Source organism: Lutra lutra, chromosome X, assembly GCF_902655055.1.
Source record: "Lutra lutra chromosome X, mLutLut1.2, whole genome shotgun sequence".
In the NCBI taxonomy this organism is placed as follows: Eukaryota; Metazoa; Chordata; class Mammalia; order Carnivora; family Mustelidae; genus Lutra; species Lutra lutra.
Window position 1 is genome coordinate 58,594,363 of NC_062296.1, and position 23,881 is coordinate 58,618,243.

The window sequence follows — 23,881 nt, forward strand, 5'->3', positions numbered from 1 at the left end:
CCACAAGTAGCACCTCTGGATCATGTGGTAGTTCTATTTTTAATTTTCTGACGGACCTCCGCACTGTTTTCCATAGTGGCGGTATCAATTTACATTCCCACCAACAGTGCATGAGGGCTCCTTTTTTTCCACAGGCTCGTCCGCATTTGTTGTCTCATGTCTTTCTGACGATAGCCTTTCTAACAGGTGTGATGTGATATCTCACTGTGGTCTAGATTTTTTTACATGGCGGCTCAGGGCTCCAAAATGAGTGGACAGCAAGAGTGTGAGAGCGAGTCAGGCAGGAACTAGATTGTCTTTGATGACAGGGTTTCACAAGTTTTGCAGTCTTTATTGCCACATTGTATTCTTTAAGGTAGTCACAAAGGTCCAATGAGGTTCAAGGGTGGGGGGACACAGATGCCACCGTTTGATGAGGGAGTGGCAAGTTCTGGAAGAACAGGTGCAATTGGAAATATGATTATGGGGAGTTTTTGAAAATACGATCTGCTGTAAGTACTAAGAAGTCTGCAGAGAGACATTCTGTCCTAAACTTACAGGAACCCAAGAGCTTGTAATATTAAATATTATGATCAATATCATCAGTTTTCAGCAAACGTGGATTTTAGTAAATCTCCAGAAATTGGATAGTCTTCCTGTTGTATAATTTTCTCTGTGACTCTCCGGGTTTTTGGTGTTTGCAATTTCATTGGGAACCTGCATGGAGCTTCAAGATATATGGATTTTTGCAGGGGCTGGGGGCAGTCTGGACGAATAGGGAACAACCCTAGCTAAAATCTTGAAGACAGTCCTGTGCTTTAATGAAGGTACTAAGCAGCTTGGCAGAGTGTTCACCTACAGAGGAACCTGGCAGTCTTCAGTGTTGCAAATATCCTTCCTACCCAATGCCATCCCTACCTTACTCTTATTACTCTTTATTCTTTTTAGTTAAGCTCCACTTTCTTCAAGAAATTCTCTTAAAAATGCAAACCCCCTGGGAGAGAAAACATGAACTTTTGGTGTGGATTTCAGAGCAGTTCAATAAACACTTATGAGCACAGCGTTAGGCACTGGGAATCCAGTAATTAAGAATTCCATCACTCCAGGGGTGCCTGGCTGGCTCAGTAGGTAGAACATGCAACTCTCGATGTTGGGGTTATGGGTTCGCGCCCCATGTTGGGTGTAGAGATTACTTAAAAAAAAAATCTTAAAACAAGAGAATTCAATCTCTTTTCTTCCTTGATCATAGGAACAAGGTGGATTGAAAATTCTAGTTCCTGAGGAATTGTTCCAAGAGACTTTATCCTCCAGAGTCCGCTTTATAATTTTTTTCCCCAGAGCTGTCCCAAGAATCATCCAAAGACTCCCCGGGCTACCATAAGGTCAACATAAAAGGGCCACCAGTGTAATCTCCACCCTCACCCCCCTGCTGCTCATCTAGGAGGAATGGCAAGTGCTCGGTTCCTTCTGGTTCAACCCTGTTCCCCAAGAGGGCTGGTTACACAGTCCAGAATAAGAAGTCAGTCTATTCCCCAAGTGGTGAAAGAGGTATTTGAACGCTTGCTCCCCATTCCAACCCCTTATCAGTCCTCACTTTGGGACAGATTTAGAGCAGAGGTTTGATGAAGCCTGGTTGAGTCTGGGAAGCCCTGAAAGCTGGAAGGTACTGTGAGAGTTGTGGAAAGAGAGGTGGAGCGGGCAACGTGGCTTCGCGAATCTTCTCTTCCCCCAGGGTGCTCCCCACCCCCCGCCCCTTGACTGGGCTCAGAACAGCCGCACCCTGGCCTGAGACCGACCACTTCGCGGGGGGCCCCAGAGACAGGACCCAAGATCGCACAGCGCGCGAAACCAAGCTGCCGCTCCTGCCAGGCACCGGCGACCTCTGGCGTCGCGTTTAGGAAGCGCGGCGGCGACTGCCCCGGAGCGGCCCCGCGACCCCAGACGGCCTGGCCAGGTACGCCGAGACCCGGTAAAAAGCGCAGGCAGGCCGGGGGCCGACGGCCGCTCCCCTGAGTTGGAGGGCCCCAGCCCAGTGAGCTTAGGCCGCGGCGAGAGCGCTCGGCACCGCGCAGAGCGGCGCTGCGGGGGGGCCGAACAGGTGCGCGGGCGGGGGGGCGGTGCTTGGCGATCCTGCGCACTGCGCGCGCCCCTCCCCCACGCGCCTCCCGGCGCAGCCCCGGCCCGGCGCGCGCGGGGGGGAGGAGCTGCGGCGGCGGCGCCCACTCGGGCAGGTCGGCGGCGCCGCGGGAAGCCGCCGACGGCGCGGGCTGTTGGTCCCCGCGCGCAGGAGGCGCGGGCGGCCCACGGTCCATGGAGCCTGGTGACGCGGCGCGCCTCGGCCCGGGACGGGCGGCTTGGGCGCTGCCACCGCGGCTGCTGCTGCTGCCCCTGCTCCCGCTGCTGCTGGGTCGGGGGCTGCGCGCCGCGGCCTCGGCCTCCTCTGGGGCGGCGGCTGAGGACAGCAGCGCCATGGAGGAGCTCGCCACGGAGAAGGAGGCGGAGGAGAGCCACCGGCAAGACAGCGTGAGCCTGCTCACCTTCATCCTGCTGCTCACGCTCACCATCCTCACCATCTGGCTCTTCAAGCACCGCCGGGTGCGCTTTCTGCACGAGACGGGGCTGGCCATGATCTACGGTGAGCAACCCCCCGCCCCCCACCGCGCCCACCACCCCGACACCCCTTTCGCGGCCGGGCCGCTGCGCTCCCCCCGACCCCGCCCCGCGCTCCCCCTTCACTTGCCAACGTGTTTCTTTTCCGTTTCTCGCTGCGACAGGGTTGGTTCCCAAGGTCAACTGTCTGCATTTTCTGGCTTTCTGTTACCGTTAAAAAGAATTCCAGCCCATTTCGATGTTTCTTCATCGGGGAACCAGGAAAATGAAAGGGACGGAGGTGGCCTGGTTCTGTCCTCCGGCTTCTGTTTTGCGCCCCCCTCTTTCCGCATCGCGCTTCCGCACCCGCCCCCCTCCCCCGCCCCCCACCTCCACCCCAGTTCAGCCCAACGGGGTATGTGTGCCGCGGCAGGAGGTGGGTGACTACCCTGGGGACAGAGTCACCCCAAGAGGCAGGCCCCAGTGAGGGTGGGGGCGAGGGCTGAGGGTTTCTGGGTTTGGGTATGGGTGGCCAGGGCCTGAGGGATGCCACACATCCGTGGTTAGCTTGGGGTGAGCGCCCACTTCTGAGAGCTGTGTTCCCGGGTCTCTTGTTAACAAAGTCGGAGCCTGAAGTGCCGTGAAAGGTGAGCGTGGTCCAGGATCCAGAGTGGTGCACTGCCATGGTCGGGCCTAGTCGGGTGTATGGGCACACCTCCCACTCTTATGTCCAGGTGGGACGTTATACCCAGGTACTTGACTTCTCCAAGGAAAGAGGAGATTTTGTGTTCTTCAGATTGTAACTTGGACTTGACTTTGAAGATACGTTTATAAGTGGATGAAGAGGAAAAGTAGTGGTTTTAACTCTGGGGTTAGCCGTCTTTTGTTGTAAAGGGTGGGCTGATGCCACCATCCTTTTCTGGATTTAATGACACATGCTGTGTTAGGCGCAGAGTGGTCAGCAGAAATCTGCGGTGATTACATGGATGTCAGTTAGCTCTCATCTGAATCATCCCTCTCACCACACCCCACCCCTCATTATGATTCCAAAGGAGAAACAAGTGTTCTCTTTTTGAATTGAATTTAGTGGAGTTAAGGCCCAGGGGGGCATCTTCATGGGAAATAGATGAGCCCACTTCTGACTCTTCCCAGTAAAGGAACATTTCACTTCATCATGTTTACTGGAGGGATCTCTCCATGCAATTTCCATTTGGGGTTCCTTGATAAAGCATGGAAAGCTGACACCTGAATCTTTAATGTGAAAATTACCCTTGGCCCTGGGCCTTGCTTTTCAGGGCCCTTGATCAGTCGTTGACAGCCCAGGCTCATGGCCACCAAGGTTACAAAGTGCTGTCAGGAGCCCTCTAATTTTAAAGAGGTAGAGGCCTAAACAGATCTGTCATTGAAACAGGACCAGGTCTAAGACTGAGTTCGGTTGTTGCAAATTACAGACCTGAACTCAGACTTCGGCTTCGATACCTGGCCACTCTTGAGCTCTGCGGTTTGTGTCAGTGGGTGACAAATGACTAATGCCAGGGCCGCAGGTAAGTTAGGAGGTGTACTGCGTAGATAACAGGGTGGGAGCTGAAGCATGTTGTCATTTCAGGTGCTCGACTCTGAGAGATAATGCAAATGAAGATTTGCCCTTCTACGTCTATAGAGAACCATGAACATATTTTTATTTTATAGCCTCTAGATCCAACTCATTAAAGCACAGTGTGAAATATTTCTAGAAGGTAGATTGGACAGGCTCATAAATACATGTTCGAGCACATGGAAAATGAGGATTTAAAAATATTTTTCTTTGAGGGAGTACTCCATGTTTTTAGGAGGTCAGTCACCTTCATCTTAAGGCCTACAAGCAATAGTGGAATTTTCCTCCGCTTATACGTACTTTTAAAACTCATCTCAATCTTTTAGTCATTGGGGCCCTGCTGCAGTGTACCGTGTCATTTTGTGGTACTGAGATCTGGTTCAATTGATGATAGTTCTGAAGAGGCAACATCATCTCATAACATTCTGTGTCATTTTGCTCTGTCTTTGGATTTTCATGTTACTCTGAAATATACTAAGAAATTTAGTTTGTCAATATGCGATGTCTTAGGTTCTGCCAAATACTAATATTTTGATGTGAATATTTAGCCTGTAACTGTGAGAAAACAGTTCTCTGTTTCATGGCTATTTAGTCTTGTGTTTTAGCACACACACGCCCTCCATCGGAATTCTAATGTCATTTGATTATCTAATTATTCATTATTTTCTGAAGGCTCCTGGGATAGGGATTCTGATTTTTAAAAATTCAGTATGAAAGTCTTTGAACGCTTAAGTGAATATAGTACAGATTTTCAGGACTTCTCTTTGTTAATCATAGTGAGAAAACAGATTTCATTTCTTGATATCAGTAGAGGAAGTGAGTAATTGTCCCATTGCCTCTGAGTAATAAAGGACAAAAAGACGTAAGAAAACATTTGTTAAGTATCTGCTGTGTGTCCGGTGCCCAGCTTAATTTCTGGAGGTAATTTTCAAATGTTGGTAAGTTTTTATGAGTGAAAAGTGTTCAACTGCAAGTTTCAGACCTCTTTGAAACTTAAAAAAAATGTTAATTTCTGCCCCTTTAAAAATATTTAAGTGGCACTTTAATCTGCAAGGGAAAGCTTTAATATTTATAAGTTATGATAAATAATTATATATTTATATATATCCGTATCAAAATAAATTGTGATTATATGAGTTTGCTGGTATAAAATATTTCTGGAAGGACAGTCAGTAGACTAGTAACGTTGGCTTTTTTTGCTGGAAAGGAGGTAGGTGGCTGTGACGTGAGGTGGGAGGGAAACATCACCGTATATTTTTTTCTGCTTTTCAATTTTTGAATTACGGAAGCCGAATTACCTCTCCGTGTGTTCTTGCCTCCATTCTGTGGCATTTTTTTTTTAAAGATTTTATTTATTTATTTGACAGAGAGAGATCACAAGTAGACGGAGAGGAAGGCAGAGAGAGAGAGAGAGAGAGAGGGAAGCAGGCTTCTTGCTGAGCAGAGAGCCCGATGTGGGACTCGATCCCAGGACCCTGAGATCATGACCCGAGCTGAAGGCAGCGGCTTAACCCACTGAGCCACCCAGGCGCCCCAATTCTGTGGCATTTTGATGGCATTTTAAGATGCTCCTCAAATCATCCAGTTTGATGCCCACTTCTCCGCATTTTAAACTATATTGTTATCTGTTTTCTGTGACTTTTTTTTTTTTTAATGATTATATCCTCCTTTCTGTGACCTTTCAACCGTTGATTGTACCCATGGAACTTCTGGAGCCCTGTGCCTGGAATGCAGACCAAACGGGAAAGGGGAAAGAGATTTCCTTCCTTTCCCTCTCTCCCTTTTATTTCACTATCCCTGACGAAGAGTCATGTTTTACTAGGAGTGGCGTGCACCGAGAGTTCCCATCTTAAGCCCTTGCTTAGTCTGATGCAGAGGATCCAAGGACAATAACAGACACACTGTGAATGCTCAACATTTAACTGGCAGGGGACAGTTAGAAGCACTGCTCCCTGACAACAGACCCAGGAAGCTGTAAGGGCCGGTGACCACAGACCAGACCCTCCAGGAACATGAAAGAAGCACCCCCGCCCCCCTGCCCCCCAGGCCCTGTGCTGGGAACTGTGAGAGGCCGTGGACCAGAAGCCAGAACCTGGCACCTGTCTAACCTGTTTTGTCAAGGCAGGGAGCTCCCAGCTCTTTGCCCCTGCACGTGACTAAGGGCCCTCTGAAAGTTCCCGGACATGGCAAGTGTTGGAGGTGGGGAAAGGTGGTATCAACGGACTGTGTCCGTTAACTGTGGTTCTTTCTCATGTGGATGCTGGTTCCACTTCCCTTGTACTGTTTGTGACAGCTGATACAGGTCCAAAATATCTAGCTTGGCCCTGGCAGCCCACCACCTGCTTCTCGCTTCCTCCACGCCTATCAACTTTCCAAGTATGTGTTGGTCAGTCCCCCCCCCCCCCAGGTCCTGTGGACCACGGGCTCCTCATTGCTTTTCGGAGCTGAATGGCTAAGTGCAGCCCGAGAGGGGTTTACAGGCAAAGTCTGCAAGGGGAAGGAGGACCCTGTGATGTAGCGTACAGTGAATGTTTGAGCCTGTGTGTGAGGGAACATTTCGGAGCCACCCTATTCTTGGCTAATTGGGAGCCCTCGTTTGTTTTTGGTTTTGTTCTTAAGAGCCCCTCACTTTGGCCCCAGTTCGGGGCGGCTCCATATGGTCTCATTTTGGCACCACATCCCTTGGGTTCAGATGCTGCCTCTGTTACTGAAAAAGCTCCATAAGACTGGGTAAGCTCTCTGAGCCCCCGTTTCCTCTTTTCAAAAATGGAGACAGCGTCCTTCACCTCACAGGATTATTGTATTATTGAGATGTTGTAAAGGTCAAGTGCAGTGTCTGATACTTACACACTTGGTCAGCTCTAGTTCTCATTCCCAGTTCAGACTGTGTGATTCTTTGGCCAGCTTCACTGCTTGAGGCTCATTCAGTGGAGACCTGTTGTAGTTTAAAAGTGCATCAGCATTCAGTTAGTGGGGATGAGGGACAATGACTTTTTGGAGAGGGGATGAGCTCTTTGTTAATACCTAGGGAAAATTTACAACGTACCTACTCTACTCTTGTAGCCAGCAGTCTCAATTCTTGGACTTTGTCCTTCAGAAATACCTGCACTATCATGTTACATAGATGGCCATATTTCTTGTCGCAGAAGCAAATGGCAATCCTCAAGAAGGCACTGGTTAAGTTATAGCCCATTCCTGCTGAGGAACACTGTGCAGCTGGTAAAAAGGAAGTGTTGTGTAGCCACCCACACATACCGTTGTGGGAAAAAACAAGGCACAGAATCGTCTGTATAATATCATCTCATTTATTGTTTAGAAATTATGTAATGTATGCACATAACATTTACATATGATGTGTGCTTCTCTGGAAGCTGGTGCAAACTTACTTAGCCCTGGTTATCCTAAGGTTGTAGAACCAGTTGCTGGGAGAGTGGGAGGGGAGGTGTTACTTTTTTCCCTTTGTACTCTTCTGAGTGGCCTGAAATTTCTATGACACTGACACATTATTTTTGCAATGGGAACTTTGTTTAAAAATAAAGCAAATGGGGCGCCTGGGTGGCTCAGTGGGTTAAAGCCTCTGCCTTCGTCTCAGGTCGTGATCTCAGGGTACTGGGATAGAGTCCCGCATCGGGTTCTCTGCTCAGCAGGGAGCCTGCTTCCCGTCCCTCCCTGCCTGCCTCTCTGCCTACTCATGATCTCTTTCTGTCAAACAAATAAATAAAATCTTAAAAAAAATAAAGCAAATAACTTTAATGTAGCAAAAAACACATTAGAACTAAGAGAACACAGTTATGCAGTTGGTTAGCATTCTCCTTGGATATTGAGATGTTCTTTTTAAAGGAATGTCTAGGTGTAAAGAAAACTTGTAGTTATTTAAAAGTAATAAATGGAAGTAAAATATATCTTAAAATGAGAAAGTGACATTTCCTGAAAGTGTTTCTTAGAACTTTCAGAAGGTAACCTTTTTGGAATGATGTAATTAGAAAATCATCATTTCACAACCCTCAGTGATGTAGACAATGATTTTCAGTGAATTCCAAAGCCATAGGTGAGAGGTGGTTGGGGAATGTGGTACTTACATGGTGCCAAGGATCATACCACAGACCTCTTGCCTCTCACAGAGGAAAGAAGGTATCTTTACGGCAGAGAAGTCTGGCAGTCACCATTTTCGATCTAAGTTATCAAGTTTATCCTTGCTCCTTGTGGAACTATCTAGTAGTACCTGCCTCCTGATGAGAGGCAGTAAGAACCATATAGCTTTACCTATGTAGTAGTCATCCTCCAAATGTTTTATCTGAATCAAATTGAGGTTTTAGGCACATCTTCTGGTTTACAGGAAATATAGGAGATAGAGAAACAAGTTATCAAATACCATGTGAAAGTAATTAGACATATCCCAGGCACAGGGTAACCTACAAGACCATTGTTCATGTTTCTTCAAGATGTCCATGTGAAGGGAAACAAAAAGACAGGATAAGTGTCTGTTATGGACTGAATTGTATTCCCCCTTCCCTAAGATATGTAATGTTGAAGTCCTAATCTCTAAGGTGATGCTATTTGGAAGTCGGGTTTGGGGGAGGTAATTAGGTTTAGATGAGGTCATGAGGGTAGAGCTTCTATGATGGGATTATAAGAAGAGGAGGAGACCAAAGCTCCCTGTCTCTCTACCATGTGAGGATACATTGAGGGGACAGCCATCCACAAGCCAGGAAGAGGGCTCTAATCAGAAACTGAATCTGCCAGCATCTTGATCGTGAACTTCCCAGCCTCCAGAACTGTGAGAAATAAATGTTGGTTGTTTAAACATGTTTAACTATGGTCTTTGTTCTAGCAGCCTGAGTAGACTAAGACAGTGTTCTAAGTTAATGGAGACCAAAAGGCATAAGCAGTCATTGCACAGGAAACTTGATTGACTCCTGGTTCATGAAAATAAGATATAAGATGTTTTGGGGACAATCAGGGATGTCTGAATATGGGCTTGGTGTTAGATGACATTAGGGAATTACGTTATTTTTCTTAGGTGAGATAATTGAGGTTATACAGGAGAACCTGCATATTAATTGGAGTTGTAAGCTGAAGTATTCAGGGGTCAAGTGTATGAGTCCTAACGCATGCAACTTACTTTCAAAAAGTTCAGTAAAAAAAAATACACATACCACATATATCTGGGTGGTGGGTGAAAAGGTGTGTTTTATATTCGTCTTTCAACTTTTTGTATGTTTTGAAAATTTTGTTAAAATAGAAGATGGGGGAAGATGTTAACGTCCCTGTTAATCTGTTAGCTGGTAACCTGTTAACCTGGCTCCCTGAAAGGACGTACAGGTGAGGCAGGATACAACCTGTTACTCTCATTAAACTCTGACATTGAGTAATGCTGTTTGACATTAGTTTATAGGAGATGATGTTAGACTTTCATGACTTGAGAATCAGTAACAACTTCTTAATTTTAATTTTTTTGTTTGATTTTAAGGGTCACATATCTTTTGAAAAATTGCCTCTGTTCCACTTGTAAGATAGTAGGTGTGAGGAGACTTTTCTCTTTTGATTAAAGCATGCTACCTGGCTCTTCATCAGCGTGGATATTTGTATTAAGGGAATGCTAGCTGGCAGAACAGACCGACCCCAAATTCCAGTGGCCCACCATAAGAACAGTTCATTTTTAACCCATGTCATGGGCCAGTGGGAGAGTCTGGCAGGTGGCTCTTGATGTGGTCATTCAAGGACCAGGTGTCTTCCATCCTGTGCTTTCCACATCCCTTGAGGCCTTGGAACCGTCCCTCTCCAGCCAGTGAGTGAGAAAAGAAAAAAGAGGATCACATGGGGAAGAGTTTGTGCTAAGCCCAAAAGTGCTGGACATCGCTTTGCCTGTTTCCGTTGGACAGAACTTGGCCAGGAGGCCACATGTAACTGGAAGGGAGGCAGGGAGATAGAGTGTATCTGGAGGAAGAGGAGCAGGTTTGGAAAGAAGCTAGCCAGTCTCTGATGGAGTATGTGCTGAGCATTTTGTCACACATAACCCAGAAAAGGGAAGTTGTCGTAGGGTTTGTATGCGGTTGTGTTGTTGTTGATGATAAACTAAATTTTTCAAGTAGTCCAGTTTGAAGAGAGTATTTTTTAAGATTTTGTTTATTTATTTGAGAGAGAATGAGAGAGAGAGAGAGAGAGCGAGAGCGAGCATGAGAAGGGGGGAGGGGCACAGGGAGAAGCAGAGTTCCTGTGAGCAGGGAGCCCAATGCAGAACTCAATCCCGGGACTCCAGAATCATGACTTGAGCCAAAGGCAGTCGCTTAACCAGCTGAGCCACTCAGGCACCCAGAAGAGAGTATATTCTCCTGGAGTTTATGAAGTTGTTTCAATACACTTATCAACATTACTCTGGAGCTTGTTAGAACTAGCAGGTCTGGCCCCAGACTTACTTAGAGTGTCTCAGGGTGGGACTCAGATATCAGTCTTTCAGTACATTGACAGGGTTTTTTTTTATATTTATTTATTTAGAGAGAGAGAGAGCATGAACAGGGGGAGGCGCAGAGGGAGAGCGCGTGAGAGAATAAGGTAAGGGTCATTCAGACTCTGCTGAATGAGGAGCCTGAGGTGGGGCCTGAGCTCACTACCCTGGGATCATGACCGGAGCTGAAATCAAGAGTCAGATGCTTAACCGGCTGAGCCAGCCAGAACCCCCCTAGCAGGGTTTTGTTTGGTTGGTTTTTGGTTTTTGTTTTTTAAGTTTATGTTTGAAACTCACTGCCGTAGAATATTTATTTTCAGCCTTTAAATACATGCACCATGTTGCTCATAAGGAAATAATTGTAGAAAAACAGCAGCTGTTTTTTGAGTACCTGCTGTGATCACCAGGCACTGTGTTAAGTATTTTGTGTACTTTAAGCCATTTAACTTTCACATCAGACGTATGAAGGTGGTATTGTTGGTCCCAACAATTTGCCAAATGAAGAAATTGAATGTTTGTTCCAGGAGCCCATTTGTTTAGGGCCATATGTTGGAGATCAGTAAGTGGGAGTCTACTGAAGGAGTCTACTGAGTCTACTGGAGGATGAGATGGTTCAGGATGTAGTTCAGGATGTGGTTCAGGATGTGTTTGGCCAGAAGAGAGCCAAACCTGAATCTCGCCCCAATGACCTGGTTCTGGGGGGTCTCGGAGGGAAATCTATGCCCAAGAGTATAAAATAAAGCGAAGTCTTCCTTCTTAAAATCGGGGTTTTGGCTCCAAACTCCAATGTACTACTGCTGGTACATTGAGTGAGGCTGGCAATTTGGAAGACTGGATTTTCTTAGGCTAGGTTGACCTCGGACCCTTGGATCCAAGTAGAGCCAAAATGCCTGTTTGTTTTCATCCCACAGGTGTTATGCCCTGATTGTGTGGGCCCTCCTGATTCATATATTGAAATCCTAACCCCTAGTATGATAGTGTTAGGAGCTATGGCCTTTGGGAGGTAATTACGTCCTGAAGTTGGAACTCTCATGAACGAGATCCATGCCCTTACAGAAGAGACCCCAAGAGCTCTCTCTCCCAAGTGTGCATATATGATGAGCAGTCTGTGGCCCAGGAGAACTTCAGCAGACCTGACCCTGATCTTGGACTTCCAGCCTCCAGAACTGTGAGAAAAATAAATTGTTCTGGTGTATACATCACCCAGTCTATGGTACTTTGTTAGGGCTGGCCTGAGCAAGACAACATGGCTGAAGGCTGCCAGTTGTTACAGGGGAGAACCCAGAAAAACCATCAGCAGTTGTTCAGAGTGGCTATGCCAGGCCTTCTCAGGCGGGAGCAGGTGCTTAAAAGCTTTCTCCCCTCTAGACGCCACTATCGCAGAGGTGGGGAGGCAGGTGAAGCGTGGTCCATCGAGCTCCCAGGTCTCCCTGCTCTTCCTATGCTGATTCTCCCAGGCGTATCATAGTCTCCTCGAGAGCACTTCCAAAAGACAAGGGAACAGAAGCCTGAATGACCGCATAGGCAGTCATCTTCTGTTTACTGATGTCTCTTCTGTCCCTAGGATAGTGCCAGACACATAGTAGGTGCTGTGGAAATATTTGCTAAATGGATTCTATTTTGTCTAACAAAAATAAGGTGCTGTTAACGCTTCTTAGAATTAAAGGTCCTTCCTTCAAGTTCTCATGCCTCAGATTCACACTGACAGTAAAGTTTCTGAGAAGGAAAACGGTATGTGTGAAAACATCTGCCTGAATCACAGCAAGCTGTTTCGGGCAGGACAACGAAGGATAGGTGAGTGTATGTTCACCAGAAAATTGTGTATTTAGCTGATTAGCCACATCGTTTTTACATTTTTTATTGTGGCAAAATAATACAGCAAAATTTTCCATTTTTACCATTTTCAGCTGTACAATTCACTATCATTAATGGCATTTGCAAACTTGAGTGACCAAAAAAAATTTTTTATCACCTCAAGCAGAAACTCTGTACCCATTAAACAATAATGCTCCATTCCTTCCTTCCCCCCACTCCCTGATGTCCTCTAATCTAGTTTCTATCTCTGCGAATTTGCCTCTTCTAGATCTTCTGTACAAGTGAATTCATACACTTTTAGTCCTGGCTCACTTGAATCTGACTCTTTGACTTGGCACAATATTTTCAAGGTTCATCCGTGTCATTGCCTGTATATGAACTTCATTCCTTTCTGTGGCTGAATAATATTCCGTTCTGCATTTTGTTGATTCATTTATCAGTTCGTGGACACTTGGGTTGTTTCCACCTTTTGGCTATTATGACTAATGCTGTCATGACATGCAAGTGTCCGTTTAGGCCCCTGTTTTTCAGTTCTTTTGAGTATATACTGGGGAGTAAAATTGCTGGGTCATATATGGTGATTCTGTGTTCAGCTTTCTCAGGAACTGCCAAACTATTTTCCACAGCAGCTGCACCATTTTACATTCCCACCACCAGAGTTCCAGTCTCTCTACATCCTCTCCAATACTTATTTTCTGTTGTTCTTGGTTTTTGTAGTCATCCCAGTACTTGTGAAATGGTAGCTCATTATGGTTTTGGTTTTCATTTTCCAGTTGACTAATGATGTGGAACATCTTTTCATGTGCTTATTGGCTGTTCGTACATCTTCTTTGGAGAAATGTTCATTCAAGTCATCTGCCCATTTTAAATTGGGTTGTCTCTTGTTGTTGAGTTGTAGGAGCTCTTTATATATTCTAGATGTTAACCTCTTATTAGATATATGATTTGTAAATACTTTCTCCTAGTGCATGTTGCCTTTTTACTCTATGATAGTGTCCTTTGATGCACAAAAGGCTTTAATTTTGATGAAGTTCACTTTATTTTTTTTTCTTTTGTTGCCTATGCTTTTGGTATACTATCCAAGAAATCTTTGCTGAATCCAATGCCACAAAGTTTTCTCTGAAGAGTTTTATAGTTTTAGCTCTTAAATTTGGGGGTTTGGTCTCTATTGAGTTAACTTTTATATATGGTATAAGGTAAGGGTCTAAAATTTATTTTCTTTGTATGTGGATATTCAGTTATACCAGCACCACTTGTTGAATGTCCCTTCCTCATTGAATGGTTTTGTCACCCTTGGCAAAAATCAATAGACCATCGATGTGAAGGCATATTTCTAGGCTCTTCGTTCTATTCCGTTGGTCTATATGTCTGTCCTTATACCAGTATCACACCATTTTGATTATTGTGGCTTTGTAGCAGGTTTTAAAATTGGGAAATATGGGTCCTCCAACTTTGTTCTTTTTCAGGATTATTTTGGCTCTTTGAAGTTCCTTAATTTTCAATAAAATTTCAGGATGGGTTTTTACATTTCTGCCATTGAGATTTTTTTTCAAAATATTCTGTTTATTTATTTATAAGAGACACAGAGAGAGAAAGAGGGAGGCAGAGGGAGAAGCAAACTCCCCACCGAGCAGGGAGCCTGTGGGAAGCCTGATGCAGGACTCAATCCCAGGACCCTGGGATCATGACCTGAGCCAAAAGGAGACAATTGACTGAGCCACCCAGGCACCCTCCCACTGAGATTTTTAAAAAGTATTTTATTTATTTGAGAGAGAGAGAAAGAGAGAGTGAGTGAGTGAGAGAGACAGAGCACGAGCAGGTAAAGGGCAGAGGGAGAAGCGGGCTCTCTGCTGAGCAGGGAGCCCAATGCAGGACTTGATCCTGGGACTCTGGGATCATGACCTGAGCCAAAGGCAGATGCTTAACTGACTGAGCCACCCAGGTACCTGCTATTGAGATTTTGATAGGGATTGCATTGCGTCTATATATTGCTTTGGGTAGTATCATCATCTTAATGATTTTATGTTTTCTAGTACATGAACATGGATATCTTTTTATTTATTTAGGTCTTTAATTTCTTTCAGCAACATTTTGTAGTTCAGTGTACAACTCTTGCACCTCCTTGGTTAAATTTATTTTCAAATATTCCTTTTTATGCTATTGTAAATGAATTTGTTTTCTTAAGTTCCTTTTTGGATTATTCATTCCTAGTGTATAGAAATACTAGAAATATGACTGATTTTTTTTGTTGTTGACTTTGTATCCTACAACTTTGTTGAATTTGTTTGTTTTCTCTAACAGTCTTTTGGATTCTTTAGAGTTTTATATGTATAAGATCATGTCATCTGCACATGGAGACAGTTTTACTTCTTCCTTTCTAATTTGGATGGCTTTTATTTCCCTTTCTTGCCTAATTGTTCTGGTTAGAACTTCCAGTCCTGTGTTGAATAGAAGTGGTGAAAGTGGGCATCCTTGTCTTTATCCTGATCTTAAGGGAAAAGGTTTCAGTTTTTCACCATTGAGTATGATGTTACATATGGGTTTTTCACATATGGCCTTTATCACTTTGAGGAAGTTCCTTTTTTTTTTTTTTAAAGACTTAATTTATTTGTCAGAGAGAGAGCGAGAGAGCATGAATGCACAAGCAGGGGGAGTAGCAGGCTGAGCAAGGAGCCCGATGAAGGACTTGATCCCAGGACTCTGGGATCATGACCCAAACCAAAACCTTTTCCATGAAAAGGTATTATTTTTGTCACTTTTTCTCCATCAATTGAGGTGATTATGTGGGTTTTTTTTTTCTTCATTCTATTGATGTGGTATATTACACTGATTGACTTTCATATATTGAGCCACCCTTGCATTCCTGGGATAAATTACATTTGGTTATGGTGTATAATTCTTTTAAAGTGCTGCTGAATCTGGTCAGCCAGTATTTTGTGGAGGATTTTTGCATCTGTATTTAAAAGGACTATTGGTCTGTAGTTTTCTGTTCTTGTCACCTATTTGGTCTTGCTGTCAGGGTAATGCTGGCTTCATAGAGTCAGGAAATATTCATTCTTCAATTTTTTGGAAGAGTTTGAGAAAGGTTGTTGTTAGTTCTTTAAACATTTGATAAAATTAACCAATAAAGCTATATGGTCCTGGGCTTTTCGCTGTTGGGAAGTTCTTGATTACTGATTCACTCTCCTTATTGTTATGGGTCTGTTCAGAATTTCTTCTTGAGTCAGTTTTGATAGTTCGTGTATTTCTAGGAATGTGTGAATTTCATTTAGGTTACCCAATTTGTTGGTGTACAGTTATTCATATTATTCTCTTATAATCATTTTAACTTCTGTAAAGTTGATAGTCATGTCCCCTTTTTCATGTCTGATATTAGTAATTTGAGTTGTCTTTTTTCTTAGTTACCCTAGCTACAGGTTGTCAATTTTGTTGATCTTTTCAAAGAACCAACTTTTGGTTTTCTTGATTTTTTTCTTCTATTCTTTATTTTGTCTTTTTTTTTTTTTAAAGATTTTATTTATTTGTCAGAGAGAGAGAGGGGGAGAGAGCAAGCACAGGCAGACAGAATGGCAGGCAGAGGCAGAGGGAGAAGCAGTCTTTTTAAGTTTATTAGGACTTGTTTTGTGACCTAAGTTATGGTTTATCCTGGAGAATGTTCCATATGTACTTGAGAAGACTGTGTACTCTGCTCTTGTTGGGCAGGGGGCTCTCTGTGTCTGTTAGGTCCAGTTGGTTATTTGCTGCCGAATCTAACTGTAACTTTTACACCAGGCTCTGAGTTACACTTGAAAACTCGAGTGTGTTATACTGGGCTGTTTTGCCCCTGGACCTGATGAAGATGTTCATGACTGCAATAGATAAGGCACTGCTTGGGATTCTAGGGGAGGCCAAAGAATAGGCAGTACAGGTCCAGAGAAAGGGTTTGAGGAAAAAGTTAAGATTGAAAGTACCATTTATATTTGGTAACTGCTTGGGCATCTGATGACTGACCACACATTTAGTGATTTGCTAGAAAGACTAATGGGATTTGGGGCATATATAGTCAGAGCTATGATTTATAACAGTCAGAGCATAAACAGCAGGACCAACAAGGGAAAAAAATGTAATGAGTGGAGTCTGAAAGAGTCTACATGTGGGCTTCCAAAGTTCTCCCTTAGAGGATTCGGGGTAGGGTTTCACAGAACAAGCTTCTTCCTCCAGCAAGTAAGTACAGCAACACATGTACTGGGTTTCTGCCTAGGGAAGCTTGCTTAGGACTCTGACTTTTTCCATTAAGGGCTGATCAGGACTCTTACTGAAATATTTGACTCCCAGAAGGAAAGCAGGTGTTTGCCATAAATCACATTCGCAAAAACAACTTAGCTAGGCTGGTATGGCAGAATTCAGTGTCCTAGGCACACAAAACAACCTTATCAGTCGACGTAGGGAGTATTCTTTTTTTTTTTTTTTAAGATTTTATTTATTTATTTATTTGACAGAGAGAGATCACAAGTAGACAGAGAGGCAGGCAGAGAGAGAGAGAGGGAAGCAGGCTTCCCGCTGAGCAGAGAGCCCGATGTGGGACTCGATCCCAGGACCCTGAGATCATGACCTGAGCCCAAGGCAGCGGCTTAACCCACTGAGCCACCCAGGTGCCCCGTAGGGAGTATTCTGTACACCAAGTTCAACCGGGCTATTGCAAGGATCATTCATGCAAGCAGGCCCTCCTAGAGATCACAACATCAGGCCTGTTATGTTAACATTATCCTGCAGAAAAACGTGTGGCATCAAGTGACTGTAGCTTTTCGTGTTCCTGACGTTTCTTTAGCTTCATCCACACTCTTTTATTTTTAAAAGCATTAGTATTTTTAGATTTATTAATTTTATTTTTGTGTGTGCATATGTGTAAATGTCTTTATTCACCTTCATTTTGAAAGATGTTTTTGCCGAGTGTAGCATTCTAGATTCATTTTTGTTTTTCTCTTGTCTCCATTTCCTGCTCCATCATCTTTTTGCTTTTATCATTTCTGATGAGAAATGTGATGTCAGCTTTGTCTTTATTCCTGTGTATGTAACATGTCTTTCTCCTCTGGTTGCTTTTAAAATTTTCTGTTTATCACTGGTTTTGAGCAATTTGATTATAACTTACCTTGGTGTAGTTTTCTTTGTGTTTCGTGCACTTGGGATTCATTTGGTTTTTTTGGTGTGTGTTTTTATAGTTCTCATTAAGTTTGTAAAAATTTTGGCCGTTATTTCTTCAAATGTTTTTTTCTGTCCTTTCCATTTCCCCTTCAGGGGCTCCAGTTACCTGTATATTAGACCCCTTCTAAGTTGTTACACAGCTCACTGGTGCCTTTTCATATTTTCAGCATATTTTTTTCCATGAGTTTCATTTTGGATAGTTCTTTCGCCATGCTCTTGACTCATCTTTTTTTTCCCTGTAATATCTAATCTGCCATTAATTACATCCAGTGTATTGTTTTAAAGATTTATTTATTTATTTGAGGGGGGAGGTCCAGAGGGAGAGAGAGTCTTAAGCAGATTTGGCTCTGAGTGTGGAACCTTAAGTGGGGCTCCATCTCATGACCCTGAGATGATGACCTGAGCTAAAACCAAGAGTCAGAGGCTTAATTGACTGAGCCACCCAGGCAACCCCCATCCAGCATATTTTTCATCTTAGAGATTATAGTTTTTGTGCTCAGTTCTTCCATATCTCTGCTTAACTTTTTGAACATATGTAATATGTTATAATAATTGTTTTAATGCCCTTATCTGCTGCTTCTAAAATTTGGGTCAGTTTCATTTGATTGCTTGATTATCCTCCCAATTATGGTTTGCGTTTTCCTGCCTCTTTGTATGCCTGCTTATCTTTAGTTGGATGCCAGACATTGTAAATTTTACCTTGATAGATGCTGGACATGTTTGTGTTCCTAAAAATCATCTTGCACTTTGTTCCTAGATGTAGTTAACTTGAAAATAGTTTGACCTTTTGGGGTTGGTCTTGCTTTCATGATTCGTTAGGTACGTCTGGAGCAGTGCTGGTTATTCTCACGACTGAGGCAAGACCATCCTGGTTATTCTACCCAAATGTCCCGTGAACTGTGAGTTTTTCCAGCCTGGCTAGTGGGGACAGGTACTATCCCTGTAACCTGGTATCATTCTCCCTAATCCTTTCAGATTGTTCTTGCGGCATCTGCATATGCTGATTTCTCCTGAATACCTGAGGGAGAGACCCTCTGTGGATCTTCAGGATTCTCTCTCTAGGTCTCCTTGCTGGTCGTCTGTCCCATGAACTCCAACCGCCTTTGTCTGTAGACTCTCAGTGTTGTCAGTTTAGGGGGTCGCCTAGGCTTTGTCTCAGTTTCCCCTCCCTTCTTTGTGGCTTAGAAACTCTCTAAAGGCAGTAAGTTGGAGCAATCATAGCACTGACCCCATTTTCCCCCCATCTCTCAGGGATCAGTTATTCATTGCCTGATGTCTGGTGTCTTGAAAGCCATCATCTCGTGTATTTCTTTGTTTTTGTTTCAGGCGTGAAGATAAATCCAGTCCCTGTTTCTCTGTCTTGTCTGAAAGTGGAAGCCTTCATTTCATAAAGGAGTTTTGTTGTTGTTGTTGTTGTTGTTTGGTCCTTGTAACACCCATAGATATACACTTTGTCTTTTGGTATTTATTTTTTTTGAACTGTGGACTTTATATGTATGTCTGTGTGTGTATATGCAGTTACATGGGTTTGTGTACCCACAGACACATTTAAAACAAGTCTACCATGAACTATCATATTCTAGTCTAGGAATATGTTGGCTACTGTACATTCTTGCTGTTGAGAGAAGTGGGGAGAGAAACAGTTGCATTCATTAGCAGAGTAGGCTGTGAATGAGCCAGAGTGATTCTCTTCAGTGGTATGAATGAGAGAATTGTCTATTTTCGGTGGCGGTGTTCTATGGAGTGTTTGTGATGGCACGGAAGAGAGACACAGTCAAGATGGAAATCTGTAGTGATTTTTATCTATTGTGGGGAAATCTGGTAAAGGGTGGAGCTCTGGTGTCACAGATGAAGTCCTCCCAGTCCACTCAGGAAAAAAGAGGCAAGTAGTTCAGTAGGGGTAACTGTGAACCAAGGCATTGGAAGACCTGAGAAGCCAAAAGGGTACACTGAAGCAACCCCTAGGGCTGACATAGGGAGAAGGTAGCATTCCCGGAGCCCAGGAATAAGGTCGCCTGGCAGGAACGGGAACCACTGTGGGGGCTGCCTAGTGAGACATGGGACCTGGAGAGAGGGCTGTCTGGTGGAGGCTTCAGCCATGGAGATCACATGGCCATTACTTGAGGGAGGGAGAGGGACAGAGGGGAAAGAAGGAGAGATGGAGAGAGCTCAAGCATGTGCTTCTGCAGCAAAGAGATGGCGATATCCTGGCTTCTTTCCTCTCCCACTCTAGTCTCTCACTGTGCTGGCCATTGGACAAATCTCACTGGAAGCCACTTGGAAGGGAGCCTGGAAATGCAGTTTACTGGGGTCACCCCTTCCCCTCCCTGCCCTGTCCCCTGCAAATGTAGCAGAGCATGGAAGGGCAGAAAATGGATCTGAGGGCACAGAAGCCCAGGGCTGGCATGATGGCCCTGGCTCAAATTAAAGGCCTCTTCTGGAGTGTGGTATATCTAATCCCTGGATATGGCCCGGAAGGGAGGAGAAAAGTTGCATGGTCAGGCTCAAAAGAACCACTATCCCTCTCAGTAGATGCTGGAGGGAAGGAAGCTAGGTGGATTTGCTGTGGTAACATATGCCTAAAGGATGGGATGATGTAATTATGATAAACAATCATTCATATTTGAAATGTTAGGGATATGCATTTAAAAAACCCACATTGACTATTCTGTACACTTACCTATCAGTGCCCTTTGTATAGTATAATTAACATTATGACTTAACATACACGTTAATATTTGTAGGCAAGGTGGTAGGTATTTCTGGGACAGTATCATTTTTTCATAGGGCCACCCTAACAGTGATACCCTAGGATATCTAAGCCCCTTTTTGATGAGTTCAGCCAGGGAGGCTGTGCCTGTCGAGGGCACTCATCTCTCTGAATCGTGTTATTTAGTTTTGTAGCAATATCTCTTCAATTTCTACCATTCAGGTAGTGTTTGGAAAATTCCTAATTAGAGTTGGGTTTCTGTAAAAGAGGACAGCTTTGGGGAGTAGGTCACTGAAGCACCTGCTGTGTTCTGTCCCCTCTGCTAGTATAGAGGGCCTGCTTGGGCCAGTGCCATAAGGTCAAACATGCGAGGCAGGTTTGAGCATTTTCCTCTACCTCAGAAGGCCAAATGGGCATCAAGCATTTATGTGTTACAAAAACATACAAGTTTATGAAAACAAGTTCTTTCATTGGAATTATAGCAAGTCAGGTAAGAAAATCAGTTATATCAAAGTGATCAGAATCCATGATTAGATGTCAATACTATAGGACTTCCCCATCTTTCTATGTTTATCTGATTAACAAAAGTTCAATGAATTCTTATAGTGCATTATAATTTGCTTGACATGGTCTTTAAGTATTTCAAATACCTAATCTTTGTGGGAAAGGGCTGCATATAAGATATAAGTGCACTTGAAAAGTGAATCAACAGCCTTCTGCTTTCACCTCAGAGATACAGACTATAGAGCTCCCACCCTTCCAACAAGAAAAAAGCTGGACAGATTGGAAACCCGTGACTTCTCTTGAATGCAACAGAAAACTGAGATTTCAGAGCATACAACTAACCCCACATCAGGAGAGCTACAGGAGCCACTGCAGGGAGAAATAGGACTTGAACATTTGCTTACCCAGGATGGACACTGCTGGATGTCATATAAGCCAATAAGATTTTTAAAAAGATTTTATGTATTTATTTGTGTATTTATTTATTTATTTGAGAGAGAGATTGAGAGAGAGAGAGAGAGAGAGAGAGCGCGCACAAGAAGGAGGGAGAGGGAGAAGCAGGCTCTCCAGTGAGCAGGGAGCCCTACACGGGCTTGATCCCAGGATCCCGGGATCATGACCTGCCTGGGCCGAAGGCAGATGCTTAAGGGACTGAGCCACCCAGGCGCCCCAAGCCAATAAGATTATTATTTTTAATGAATTGCTAAAGGCTGGTGGCCAGAGGTAGAGGAGGTTCTCCCACTCCTGCACACTTTTCTTCCAAGATCCCCACCAGATGCTCATGGGGAAGATTATGGAGAAAGTTTCTCCCATACACTGGCTGGGATAGGGGAACAATAGTCAATGCCAAAATCTGCCCAGACATGTCTCTCCATCTCCCCAAGGAGCAAAAGTCTTAATCTGTAGGAGGAAGGGTGACAAAAGTGATAGCATTGGTGGAAGCCTCCTGTAGCTGGGGAGGGAGAACAGGAAAAACAAAAAAAAGTCTACTTTTGGTGGGAGGAAAGGAATACCTACTGGTCCTGGAATCATGTTTTGAGGACAATCAGGAATGCTTATGAAGGCCACAACCCTAATACTCTAGGGTCACAGTGCCTTCTAATATTGAGGATTAATTGGAACATAAAAGAATGCCCCCATCTCCCACCTCCCCACCACTGAGCTAAGCATCAAAGCACTACTACATGCATTAAGTAAAAATAGCATGATATGATGAATTGTTAATATTAAGTGATAATAGACATGATAAAATGAAAGCACACACCAAAAAATGCTCAATAAAACATAGAGAAAGCAGGAAAGGAGGAAAAAAGAAATAGGCTGGCAAGATGGTAGATTTTAATCCCACCATATCAGCATTCACTTTAAGTGTGAAAATGTGAGTGGCCTAAAAGAGAGCATCATACTGGATTTAAAAAAGAATACAACTGCATGCTACTTATAAAAAACCGACTTTAAACACTGAAAAAAGAATAAAATTACAAAAAAAAATAAAGGTGTGGTTAGATTAAAAGTCAAAAGAAGGATAAAGACACATTATGTAACACTAAACAAAAGAGAACTGGAGTGGCTATATTAATTTCAAATGAAGTATACTTCATAATAAGGAATATTAGGTACTTTATACCTATAAAATCATTTTACCTTTACTGTATAACATAACATAATTACAGAAATGATATCCCATCACCTTTGCCTTATTCTTTTGGTTAGAAGCAAGTTCGAAGTCCCACCTCTCCAGAATTTAGGTAGTCCTGCTTTGCGTCAGTCTGGTCTATATGAATTGCAGTTACAGTGGTTTAGTTATATAACACCAGTCTCCTGACAACGTGATTCACATTTCTGGTACCATTCTCTGTTAACTGCACAAAGTACAAGCTTTACTTCACTCCAGAAATCACTATATAAATAACAAATGCACATCAGGATCAGTGACCAATCATGTCCTTTCTTTCAAAGTCTGTCTGTCATTGGTAGACAGTAAAGCATGTAGTTGGGTTGCCTCCTTATTCCCCAGTGATAAACCCCTGTGATATAAAAACGCCTAACAGAGAGGAGATTGGCCAACAAAGAAGCAAGAAAAAGTGATAACACTGGAAGAAAAATTTATATCAAATGTAAATGGAGTTGTAGTTGACCCTTGAACAACATGGTTTTGAACTGCACAGGTCCACTTACACGTGGATTTTTTTTTCAATAAGTACAGTACTATAAATACATTTTCCTTGTGATTTTCTCTCTTTAAAGGATTTTATTTATCCATTTGACAGAGCACAAGCGGGGGAAGTGGCAGACAGAGGCAGAAGCAGACTCCCTGCTGAGCAGGGAGCCTGATGTGGGGCTCGATCCCAGGACCCAGGGCTCATGACCTGAGCTGAAGGCAGATGCTTAACCAACTGAGCCATCCAGGCACCCTCTTATGATTTCCTTACAGTATTTTCAGTTCTCTAGTTTACTTTGTTGTGAGAATCTAGTATATAATGCCTACAAAATATGTTAATAGACTACATTATTAGTAAGGCTTCTGGTCAACGGTAGGCTATTCGTTATGTTTTGGGGGAGTCAGAAGTTATACCTGGATTTTTGACTGCATGGGGCATCAGTGCCCCAATGCCTATGTTGTTCAAGGGTCAGCTGTTTAGACGAAATAGTCGATAGCAGAAACGTTGACTCTGCCACCATTTGAGAGACTCTAGATCACAGCCAGAAGAACTCAGAGAAGGGGATCTTACTGATGTATATGAGCAAAGTGATTGTGATGAAAGGCATGAAGGTTTCAAAGGAAGTGGTGCCAGCAAAAGAGTTCCTCAGATTGAAGGAACTCTTGGAGCTATTTCAAGACATTGTAAGTGCTAAGGATATAATGTGGAAGCTGATCCTGATCTAGGAAGAAGTGTGACCATTTGTTATGGCATAGAAAAGATGCTTGCTCTGTATTGTAAGTTATAGGACAAGAAAAAGAAAGCAAGCACTGTTCAAAACACTCAATAACTTTTTTTTTTTTTCCTGAAGAGATAGCTCTAGTTCTCAATATTTCTGAAGTTTTAAATTATGGTGCAATAAA

At 43.6% G+C, this 23,881-nt stretch overlaps 1 protein-coding gene across 3 annotated transcripts in view; it reads left to right on the top strand.

Moving 5' to 3' along the window:
- Positions 1-2,182: 2,182 nt before the first annotated feature.
- SLC9A7 (solute carrier family 9 member A7) overlaps positions 2,183-23,881 on the top strand; it is a 138,888-nt gene continuing 117,189 nt past the window's right edge. For all 3 annotated transcript variants that reach the window (XM_047715005.1, XM_047715006.1, XM_047715007.1), the window contains exon 1: positions 2,183-2,614. In XM_047715005.1, coding sequence (XP_047570961.1) covers positions 2,290-2,614 — 325 coding nt within the window. In that variant the 5' untranslated portion in view covers positions 2,183-2,289. The remainder of the gene's footprint in view (positions 2,615-23,881) is intronic.